At 37.6% G+C, this 12,661-nt stretch overlaps 1 protein-coding gene across 1 annotated transcript; it reads left to right on the forward strand.

Moving 5' to 3' along the window:
* The first annotated feature begins 7,526 nt into the window (after window positions 1-7,526).
* LOC136827086 (uncharacterized) lies at window positions 7,527-8,992 on the forward strand. Its single transcript, XM_067084840.1, has 3 exons — window positions 7,527-7,658; window positions 7,879-7,948; window positions 8,553-8,992. The coding sequence occupies exons 1-3, from the start codon at window positions 7,527-7,529 to the stop codon at window positions 8,990-8,992; spliced, it is 642 nt and encodes a 213-aa protein (XP_066940941.1).
* The last annotated feature ends 3,669 nt before the right edge of the window (window positions 8,993-12,661 follow it).

The following is a 12,661-nucleotide window of genomic DNA, read 5'->3' on the forward strand; positions in this document are numbered from 1 at the left end:
CTAGCTGCAGTCTCGCTTTTCACTCAGTTGTTGAAATCTCTACATTATATTATAAACAAACATTTAGTTTAGGACCACGTTATAAAGTTGAATGAAGCAGTACCGATAGAAGACTCAGTAATATTCAGACCACTGAATTTTATAAGCGTTTCCTTTTTTCTTTATGCCTGGCTATAGTTTAGCTCACGTCCATATTTCTTCAACTTGGTGGTAGGGAAGAAAAAATAAATATCCATCTGAAGTCCATCGTATGTAGCTTATTCACACTGGAAGTGTCGTTAAATTGCATTTTGAAAACATATAAAAACCCCATGTCTTTGACTGCGACCATCATTCAGTCCGTACAAATATCCTCTGGGCATAAATACCAGCACCTAATTTACACGTGCTTTCATCAATGGCTTCGTCGATATTGGTGCTACGAAGTTTAAACTGCGTTTGGGTTGCTTTTGCATATAAACCGTACTTGGAAAGTCTCTATAATAATTACCCGTAGAAATATTTAGAAATTTAAAAGTTGAATTGCAGAAACAACTAGAGATAGTATATCATGTCAAACGTTTTGCGAGCACTCCTGGAACAAAGGAGAAGTCTACAGATCAACAGTACTTCACTGAAGGATAGCATGAGTTTGAACGAAAGGGCCTCAGTATCCCGCGTGAGGGCTTGCAAGATACTGACGACCGTCGTTAAAATTATTTCGTAAAGGTGTTTTATAGCAGATATATTTTACTGAAGATTGTTGGGGTGATTGCTGATACTTCGTTTCTCTTTAAATTTATACCCGCTGTGGGGAAACGCTTATTTTCCATTTTTTGTTTTTGTTTTGCTGAAATAATCGGAGCCTTTATGGAAGAAAATTCAGCAATTACTGCATGCTTATGATGGATACGAGAGGTAGAGAGAGAGATCAAAACGTTCCCTCTCCAGTAGAGACTTTTTCTCCACTACTGTATACTGTATTCAGCGTAGTCCCCAAAAAGGAGGTCCCCCCTACCCTATCGAAGAGGAAAGATAACGCAGGCAACTCGGCGAGAGAGTAGGTTTATCCCTTCCGGCAGAGTCTGGAGCACAAGTCTGAGAGAGCGTGTATTGCTTCACGCTGTAGGCAGCGTCCGAAATTAGACCCCTTTTACTCAACTTATCCCCAAAGGAAAAAGAAAAAAAAAGTGACATTCTTTGTAGTGACGAATATGAAATATCCGGTTCCTGTAATGTTAAGGCCAACTGTCTCTTGGAATGACGGGACGTTTCCCAGACGGTAAGCAACTTCCTCCCGTGGAACAGGCGACGAGAGCATCTGTTTCGGTCATGGTTAAATGACACACATCAGCGTCATCATCTCCATCTTAATTACACTTTGGGGCAGTTCAAAAATTACATAACGCCTTTGGGGGGGGGGGGGATATGTGAAATGTTATGAGTGTGACAGTGGGGGGAGGGGGTGCAGCCATTTCCATAACGTTTTCAGATTTTTTCCTTTGTTTCTTTAGAAAAGATGTAAATGTAGGACAAAAGAGAGATGGTGAAGATTCTGCAGTAGACTTTTATTATATTTTAGTAATATTGAGAATATGCTATTTAATTTCTTTTTGCATAATTATATGCTTAAAAAATATCACGAACTCAACCCTTGTTTGTACTTCAACATTCTCTACCATATGTATTGCATGACATAGAATAATATCACAAACGCATCCCTTTTCTGAGCTCCGACATTCTCTACTTTATGCATAAATATGACTTAGAAAAATATCACAAATTAAAGTAATCTCCTTCTAAACATGGCATAAGAGAACATTTTCATTTCAAATTTATCTGTGATTCTTTAATATCATAACAATAAGAGGGTTAAGAAAAACTTAAAAGTAATAATTTCCAAGTCTAGCCTAATACCTGGAAATTATATATTAAAGTCTAGCCGCTAGACTTGAATAAATTATTGCATTAAAAAAGGAAACATACTAATTCTGGGCGTGGGGAGGTTACTAGCTGATGTTACCTAATTTTCTAGGGGGGGTGGGGTGTTTGGACATGTGTTATGCGGCGTGACAAGGGGGGGAGAAGCGGTTCATAACGCTAATGGGTATACCGAAGCCCAATATCACAAGCGATATCTTAAGTAAGTATATAACACTCGCTAACAAACTTGCTATGTACTTTTTTTGTATCACAGTTTTAATGAATACTACTCTCGTTTATACATTCATTCAGTAAATTTCCTTCCTGCAGCTACAAAATGGAAAGGGAGTTTGATTTTGGATATCCCTTAATAGCTTTAATTGATATTGTGAGATAAAATTTTCGAAGAATATTTTTGTGACTTTTCTTTATCCTAATAAAACACGAACAGCTGACTGATATTCGCATCAATAGCTGCCCAGGTGGTGGATTGATTCGCTTACTTTACGCGAGCAGATCTAAAAGTCTGAGTAAATTCTTCATTAAAACGGTTCACCGAAAATATAACTCCCGTGGATTTAGAAACAGGCGGCCATTAATGATGAGATTATGACATTTTAGTGGTCAGGGACGAGAACAATGGAAGATATTAAGAATGATCCGAAAAGAAGGGAATGAGAAGGAAAGGAGCATTTTAAAAAGCATTAGATATGTTCGAACTTTTTTTCAGCTAAATGGTCAATTATCTTTATTCTACTCGAAGGTGGCGAAATAGTCCGTATTCATTTCATTAGCACTTCCATTTTCTTTGAAAATCCGCTTGTTTTTAGGAAGCATTCTGGGATACATATTGAGCCAATAAGTTGTGACTGGGTGGAGGAGGATAGCCTCTTCCTTGAAGAGACTTACCAAATTTCCTTATCTGGACAAACTCCAGGGAAATGGAAAAGTATAGTTCTGTTGAATTTTGCATAAATTACACTTTATTATTATTATTATTCAAGCAAACGATTTCCATGTAGTAACTCCCTAAGATGTAATTTTTTCTTTTTCTGTCAATTAGGCTATTAGGTTGTTTTTCTCTGAACTTACCGGCTACCCACTTATTGGGTATTCAACAAGCATCTGTAAGTTAAGGATGCCCACTCAAGTCCTTCCTGCTGGATGAGATTTTAGACTTTTTTCTAAGAAAGTCTGTTTCCCCTCACTTACTAAAGGACTTGGATGCTTGGGAGAAGTGAGAAAGAAAATAAACTGTTATTACAAGTCTTATGTTGCAATCGATAACTTGTGTTGCAACTAGGGTGGCCAGACGTCCTGCTTTAGGAAGGACAGTCCTGTTTTTGAGCATTCTGTCCTCTGTCCTGCTTCACCTTTATATATATATATATATATATATATATATATATATATATATATATATATATATATATATATATATATATATATATATATATATATATATATATATATATATATATATATATATATATATATATATATATATATATATATATATATATATATATATATATATATATATATATAAATATATATATATATATATATATATATATATATATATATATATATATATATATATATATATATATATATAATGAAGATTAATGACTTTGCTTGCAATATTACGAATGACTGCTGAATGATGTTTCTAACGTTTATTCGGCTCATAGCTGTGGGTGAAATTCAGCTTTTATCTTCCGGTTGGTGACTGTCTTGATTCTGCTCTCTTGAGACCGGAAACCGATTCAGCGTTCAATGGATCGTTCACCCTGAACATGGTTCTGGAAGTGCTAAGTTACTGTATACCCACGTGCCAGAGAACAGAATTTTTCCAGTGGAATCTTTCAGTCCGGTTGAAGTCGGCTCAGTGCGTGAGTTACGAAATCACAAAAATGCGACTTTAACAAAGAGCTCTCTCACCATGGAACAGAGCACGGTAGCACTCGGACGAAACCCTGGGACATTTTGGGAATTGGAAATTCCCAAGCTGAGCGAGTGAGTGTTGAATTTTGAAACTTATTGTCTTTCACCATTTTAAAGAATTGGTCTGTTTCAGATGCTTTTGTTTATCTGCATTCTCTATATATTTTAAATGTGATTTTATTACCATTTCTATTTAATTAACGTTAGGGTATTTACTTTCCTACAGAAATGTTTCTATGGAGCTGTGTTGATTGATAAAATTGCTCCGACGTAACGAGCATTTAAATTGGTGTGTGGAGGTGGTCCTGTAGTTGGAATTGACCCACCGACATTTAGGACCATGTGTCTTAGACTTATGGTGATTAAGATGAAACGATTAGTGACGATGGGTAGAAAGGAATTTAGACTTCCACTTTCTGTTTCGTTTGAAGTGAGGGTTCACTTTTTGTAGCTTAAGGTTTAATTTAAATGCCATAGTTGAAAAGAAGGCATGAGAGAGAGAGAGAGAGAGAGAGAGAGAGAGAGAGAGAGAGAGAGAGAGAGAGAGAGAGAGATGGATGGACAGCAGATTCTTCCCAGCCGAGTCTCTGAGTTAACAGACAGCGAATGCAGGTAACTGTTTTAGAGAGCATAACATACACACACACACACACACACACACACACACACACACACACACACACACATATATATATATATATATATATATATATATATATATATATACAGTATATTACACGTGCATAATCACATGCACGCACACACATTTTATATATATATGTATATAAACATATATATACATGTATGTATATATATATATATATATATATATATATATATATATATATATATATATATATATATTCTTGTAATATTATACACACACACACACATATATATATATATATATATATATATATATATATATATATATATATATATATAATATATATATACACATATATATAAATTATGATCACTATAACATTTGATTCATTTATCATAAATTATCACAAGTTTAACTTTATTTCTAAGCCACTGACGAAGGACTGATACACAGTACTAGAAATCACAAATATATACTGCAGAGACAGTACTGACGGACATACACAACCCTCTGAGACCACAGATCCCCCAGTGACAGGTGTCAAGGTAGGAGAGGCTTCAAAACTCATTTGGGTGGAAATCACAATACCGATAAACGATAAACCTACTGTACTGCTGTAGGAGACTACAATCCACACCCGACAGGTGTCGGGGAGGCCGGGCAGGAAAGCTTATTATAGTACTACTGACCCCGCAATGTGTTTACAAATATGATAATCCTTTTTCTTTACATCTCTAGTGCCTTCCTTAAAATTGAAACATTTTACAAATTTCTTTTGATATTATAGGATCAAGTTTACACGCCTTGACTGATATTCATATTATGACCGTAACTTTCTTTTATAAAGCTTGATTTAATGATATTCCTTTCCAGTGCATGACTAGAATACGCCGTCTTTTTTGCCCCTTCCCAGTTGATAGCATGATTGCTCTCACTAACATGTACAAAAATACCACTGTTCACCTGTTCATATCTCAAAAATTTTTATGCAGTTCTGTTCTAGTTTCCAGTACTTTGCTTGTTTGACCAATGTAAAAGTTGTCACCAGACTTACGCTAAATTTTATATGTACATTCTTTATTATTGTCAGGAGCATCTCTAATGCCAACATCAAGAATAATGTGGACCTGATAAATAAACTAAATAATGTACAGATAAATAGTGAATTAAGGCTTGTGAGTTATGATGTGTATCACTATTCACAAAGGTGCCACTTGTGTGTGTGTGTTGTGTGTAACTAGTAGCACTATCAAGTTTGAAATATTTTCTGCAACACTTAGACTGGCTTGTAAATAAAACATTGTATGACTTCACTTTCTTTGAACATAAATCTGGCTCTGCTTTAGGGGTGCAAAAAGATCCTATAACTTGGAGTATGTTTTGTAATTATTAACCAAAGTTCAGTTAGTTGGTGTTCCTTTTCATTCATTGCAACGGATTACAAAAACAGAGCATGTTGCCACATCTCAAGTGAAAGGCTACATTCGAATTCCTCTCCGTCTAAATTATCATACATAAGTATAATTTACGAACCTAATTTCTGGCATATTTCTTGCATCCTAGCGTCATCCGCTACATTTGATCCTAAATGCACACAAGAACAAACCGCTTATATTACAATCTTTACTAACAATCATTCTTACATCTCAGTCGCTTACAAATATTTCTAAACTCTTTCATTCTCTAATCGACAGAATCTTTGTGATATTGTGATTGTCATACCATGGTCCACATAGAAAGACAGATCGTATGTAATTTTAGTCTGTTTGATTTCTACTGCATATCATATTCAGCCTGCCCATTGTTTGACTTGCCTGTTATAGTATTTTACAAAATTCTATCTGAACAGAACCTGTACTGGAATCCTATTCCTAAATATTTGAAAAATTCGACCTTATCAATCCTATCTCTATCTGGTGTTATTTAAGCCCCCTGTGAAGTTCCTCGTTGGATGAGTCGGTAGAGTTGTCGGCTAGCACTCTGCTAGGCCCGAGTTCGAGTCTCCGGCCAGCCAACGAAGAATTAGAGGAGTTTATTTCTGGTGACAGAAATTCATTTCTCGCTATAATGTGGTTCGGATTCCACAATAAGCTGTAGGTCCCGTTGCTAGGTAACCAACTGGTTCTTAGCCACGTAAAATAAGTCTAATCCTTCGGGCCAGCCCTAGGAGAGCTGTTGATCAGCTCAGTGGTCTGGTAAAACTAAGGCATACTTTTTTTTTTATCCCCCTGTGCATTCTCAATCTCCTGTTCTTAAATTTGTTATAAACCCGTCTCTCTAGGTATAAGATATATTCTACTGACCAAACTTCGTAAATCTTGGTGCGTTTTGCTGTTTAAAACAGCATCGTTTACATATCCTAAGTTTATCAAGTTTTTTGTTACGCCAGTCTGCACCTCCTCCACCTCCACTTTCTTTTTTGTAAGACCCCCTCGACTTGAGACCACCTAGAAGTGGTGAGGGGGTGTCTCTTGAACCTCTGGAATTTGTTTCCAGGTTCGAGTACAAGAGCACTATATATTGCTAATTGTGTTACGTGTTGTGGCACTTTCCACTTTTGGTAAAATATATTTGACCTGAGAAATAGGAAAAGGTATCATAGATGGGACTGAGGTTTATATCTGAGGCTAATGATAGGAACTGTAGTAGGATCATCAACTGACTAACAATGTTTGGACCTGAGGGATATCACATTGGTAGCTCAAGGGTTGAACTATTCTCCAGAGCTGGGCCATGGATTCCAGGGGTGGTATGGTTCTGGCTTTCTACATTTTGTCATGCTTGCCCATAATATATTAGGGGTGGGGATGATTGTATTCTTGTAATACCCTCAGTCCCAACAAGCAAGTCTGGCTTATACTTGGGACACCCCTGTGGAGTAGGGTAGGGGATGGAGACTTGGGAGTCGACTCTTTCTGGTGCCATCAGTAGAAGAATAAACTTCACGCAAGGCCGATGATATCTTTTTAAGAGTTTTAGGTTTACCTAATTTTTTAAAAATTTTATCTTTATGAGTAGCAATAAAGTATCGAGTACCCATGGACCCTTTGATGATACCCTTTTGGCAAAGATGACAACCTCTGCACCCTCCTCTGACAACCTGTGTTTAGACACAGCTAGGAAACCCTCTAGTGTAATTACACTGGAACCCTATGCTCCAGCTTGGAGCAAAGATAAATTGAAATGTGAAATAGGACCAGGGGTATGTGGAACATCTTATGATAAATATATTAATCTGGAAGAGTGCAAGTGGGACATTTTTAATATGTACAGAAAACACTAGAGAAAATCTGAAGGTTGAAAACAGAAGAATCAGCCTCAGCAAAAGAAAGTGAAAAATTAAAAGCATTATTGCGTCTTGGAGGAGTTACAGTACAGCTGAAGTGGATTGCTCAGTATATGCTTTTCGGAATCACACCAAGGGAATGATATTTGCACCCCAGGTGAAGAAGTATTCAGAAGAGAAACTTGTAGAAGAATTAAAAGATCAAGGTGTGATTAGAACTGAAAGAATGAAGAAGATTCCATTATTACTTAAATTTGACCTGCTTATCTAATGTAATAAAAGTAGCATGGTTATGTTTTAAGGTTAAAGCAATATATCCCAAGAACAAGGAGATGTTTTCATTGTCAAGAATATAGCATACTATGTTAGGGCTTGTCGGCAGAAGCTACAAGGCAAGCCTATCACATGTGCTAAGTGTAGTGAACCAGACCATGGTGTATGTTATAAAGAAGCAAAATGTATACATTGTTGATATAATCATCCAACCTCTTCACAAAATTGTGATGTGTACGTGAGGGAAAGGAAATCCAGTCATTAAGGGTGGGAAAGGAAATCCAGTCATTAAGGGTAACTGAACGCATAACATTTACAGAGGCTGAACAGAAAGTATTAAGCTACTGTGCTAGAACAAGAATGTTGTTTCCTAGTATTGCAGTTAACTGAAGAAGAAATGTAAATGCTTTGGTAACGGTAAAGGAAGATCAGTGGTGACCTGTACTTTTGCCTCTTCAGAGGCTGGGCAAGTAATTTCTGACAGTCCTGCCTCTTCGGAGGCTGTGTCAGTAATTTCTGGCACTCTTGCCTCTTTAGAAGCTGCACCAATCGTCTCTGGTGCTTCTGCCTCCTCGGAGGCAGATATACCTGGTACTCCCACCCCTCTAGAGGCTGTACCAGATGTAACTGGCTCTTCTGCCTCTTTCGAGGTTTCACTATCAGTAACCGGTGCATGTGTCTCTCTAGAGCCTACACCAACCATGACTAGTGCTCCTGATGCTTCAGAGGATGCACCAATTGTATCTGACACTCCCACCTCTCCTCAGGCAACACCAACTGTGTCTAATGCTCCTGAGTTTGAAATTTCTTTAATGAAGATGCTTTCCAAGGTGCCCAACACCCATGATACTAGGGAGGCTCTGTCATCTATTGCAAGTTCCTCCTCCATGGAAACAGAACCATCATCAACATTAAAATGGAAGGCAACCACCAATAGTCAGTCTCCTTCCAGAAAAAAGGCAGGAGCAAGGCAGTAAAGTAAAATTACTCAAAAGGGGCTCCAGTTTAATAGCCTCAAAATCTAAGTAAAATTCACTCATTTTCTTCAGTGGAACTGTCAGGGACTAAGAGCTAAATGGAAAGAGCTAAGGTTGCTCATATCAGAAGTGTCTCCTATATGTATAGCATTGCAGGAGACTATGTATGACTGGTACTTATAAATGGCCATGTCCACGAGAGTATACAGCCTATCATTGTTATAATGGGAGTATGTGGGTGTAGTTTTATGTATTTGTAATGACACCCCACAAAATCCTGTTAATATCCAGTCAACACTGAAAGTAATAGGTTTGCAGATCCATTTGCAAAGAAAATATTCAGTATGCTCTCTCTATCTACCACCTGGTGAAGTCTTCCCCCAACAGCTACCACGTCCCTTTGCTATTCTGGCAGACATGAATAGTAGAAACCCTATGTGGGGTGATATCATTACCAGTTAAAGAGGAAATTGCCTCTGTTTAATCATAGAGAGTGGAAATGTGGGAATCTTAAACACAGGGGAATCGACATGTTTTCATGTTCAAACAGGCACACTGTCAGCAATTGAATTATCTATATGCAGTGATGACTGCCTTATTGACTTCAATTGGAGACCGATAAATGATAGGCTTACCAGCAACCATTTTCCAGTAGCAATGAATGTATCTTCCAACCCTCCATCTTGATTGGGCAATATTTCAGGAACACAGGTCAACAGATAGCTCTATAGATGATGCACTTCATTTTTTCAATACAATTATATTTTCACCTGGTCTTCAATCAATACCTAGGACTTCAGGCCTATTTATCTGCCAGCCAGTTCCCAGGTGGACTCGTAAATGCCAGGAAACTCAAAGAACTATGAGGGCAGCTTTCACCAGATATCGCAGGTGAAAGTGTGAGTATTACCATATTGAATTTTGAAAAACAAGAGCTGATTTCTGCATGGAAATTAAAAAGGCAAGAAAGGAATCTTGAACAGTTTTCATATCGTCATTAGATTCAAAAACACCTCTGACTTTAATTTGGGAAAGAGTTAGAATAATAGCAGACAGATTTACTCCTCATCAACCTCCAGTTATCAAGATCAATGGATGTGAATTAGCAGATCCCCGGTTAGTAGCAACCGAGTTTGCTAATCATTTTGCTCAAAGATGGGAATGGAAGAGGTAGAAATTGATTTTAATACATCAAGGAATGTACAATACAACGTATCTTTTACTGTGAGGGAATTTGAATCTGCCCTAAGTAAGGGTACTGAATCAGCTCCTGGACTGTATGATATAACATACTCAGTGGTTAAGCATACACCAGGAAATACCAAAGTATTTATATTACGTCTTATTAACAGAGTTTTTTGAGAACATATCTTTCCTAATCTATGGGGGATGTTAAAATTACTGCCATTTGTGAAACCAGGGAAACACCCTCTGAAGACAGAATTGTCGTCCCATTGTGCTGACATCATGTTTGTGTAAGATCATGGAAAAATTGGTGAATACATATTTGATGTGGTACTTGGAACGTGATAGACATTTGTCTGCTGCTCAGTGTGATTTTCGAAGTGTGCACTCCACAACTGATGTGTTGGTTCAAATTGAATCTTCAGTATGTAAAGCTTTTGCTGATAAACACTATCACATCACTGTTTTCTTTGATTTTGAGAAGGCTTATGATACAACATGGAGATATGGCAGTCTGAGGGTTCTTTATGAATGTAATCTGAGAAGCAATTTGCCTCTTGTTATCAAGGTTTTTTAAAAGACAGAGTATTTCAGGTTCAGGTTGGAGCAACAGTGTCAGATGCATTCAGCCAAGGAGTGTAACAAAGATGTGTTCTAAGTGTAACCTTGTTTGCCTTAGTAATCAATGGGTTATCCAAAATAATTCCCCCAGATATAACCTATACTCTTTTTGCTGATGACCTTTCAATATCTTTTGCAACAACAAGGTTGGCAGTGGCTGAATATTGCCTTCAGCTCTTCATTGATAATATAGTAAAGTGGGCCAAAATTATGGATTTAGGTTTTCAGGTATTAAAACAGTAACCATGCACATCTGCCATATAAGAGGATTCCATCCTGATCTAGATCTGTTCATACATGGGCAGAGAACTCCATGTGTTGGTGAAACAAATTTCTTGTTTTGATTTTTGATAGCAAACTGACTTGGATTCGACATCTGAAATACATTAAGGCAAAATGCCTGTAAGCAATGAATGTACTGGAAGTTGTGTCCCACACTTCCTAGGTTGCTGACTGAACTCAAATGTTGAGATCATACAAAGCCTTGGTCTTTTCAAATTGACTTATGGGTGTGAAGTATACAACTCAGCAAACCTAATAGCCTTAGAATGCTTAATTCAATTCATCACGGAGTAGTAAGATTAGCTGCAGGAGTTTTTAAGTCATCTCACAATAAGAGCATGCTTGTAGACACTGGTAAGATGCCTCTGGATCTTCATTACCAATGTCTGCTGGTTCGGAGCCGGTACAGACTTCAGAGGCTCCCCAAGTCCTGTACAAGCATTTGTATCAGAAATGAAAGGCATTGGCAATTCTATGAAAATCACTCCAAGGAACCGCAACCATTTGCTTTAAGAGCAAAACATATAACCCATCAATTAAACATGCCAAGGAGAGAGGTTTTACCTGCTAGATATTCGGTTAGCCACCTCTAGGACCTTCCAGAGGTAAAATGTTGTAGATATTAATTCGACAAAAGCAGAAATGTCCAATGAGGTAATGAAACCAATAATTTTATCACTTGTCCCAACTTGATAACTCCGTTGCAGTTTTCACTGATGGCTCAAAGTCAGCTTTGGAGTGGTCTATCCTGATGTAGAAAGAAGCAGGAGATTATTATCTGTTGCAAGCTGATCAACTTTCTAAGTCAGCAGTCATCTCTCCAGAACCCAGGTGATGCCTACTACCATATAGTGATGTATATCCTCCTGCAGGTCAGAAAACTAAAGACCTTTGGTAATCCCTTTGGGAAAATATCACAAAAAAGTAAAAGATGCGCAGTATTACGTCATCAGTATCTCCTTGGTCATAACCTACATGACAAGGAGACAAGGAACGATGATGTATAGACTAAGGATTAGGTATACAAGACTCACTCATATGTTCTTGATGTTATGTGAAAACTCTCCATTCTGAGAGGACTGTATTGTCCCATTGACTGTGAGGGATCTAAGACCTAGGTTCCTCTCTTGGGGACGTGACAGATGGAAATTTATCCTTGCTACGATGCTCAGGGAGGATTGCAATATAGAACAGTTATGTATCTTTGTTAGGGAGGTGGACAGATATGATTATTTGTATATATGTGTGTATATATATATATATATATATATATATATATATATATATATATATATATATATGTGTGTGTGTGTGTGTGTGTGTGTGTCATAAACAAAGCCACTCCAACACCTTCTAAAAAAACATAACAGACACCTCACACGTCTCGAACTGTCAACCTACTCGCCCAGTTCTCCTCGTTGCTGGGAGAAAGGGAGCTGGGGATTTGGTAACATGTACACATTCGCTACCGGGGTCTAAGCGATGTCAGGCAGGGCAACCGATCGAGGATACGGCCTACCCCACCGCCAAATCAAAGTCCTTCAAAAGAAGGCATCGTGCTTACCCCATATAATAATGGGA

Source organism: Macrobrachium rosenbergii, chromosome 41 (genome assembly GCF_040412425.1).
Source record: "Macrobrachium rosenbergii isolate ZJJX-2024 chromosome 41, ASM4041242v1, whole genome shotgun sequence".
Taxonomy (NCBI): Eukaryota; Metazoa; Arthropoda; class Malacostraca; order Decapoda; family Palaemonidae; genus Macrobrachium; species Macrobrachium rosenbergii.

Coding starts and splice junctions, on each gene's coding strand:
- LOC136827086 (XM_067084840.1), top strand. CDS start 7,527: ATGACAACCTCTGCACCCTCCTCTGACAACCTGTGTTTAGACACAGCT. Junction 7,659..7,878: donor AATGTGAAATAGGACCAGGG/GTATGTGGAACA, acceptor AATCACACCAAG/GGAATGATATTTGCACCCCA. Junction 7,949..8,552: donor AGAAGAATTAAAAGATCAAG/GTGTGATTAGAA, acceptor TTGCCTCTTTAG/AAGCTGCACCAATCGTCTCT.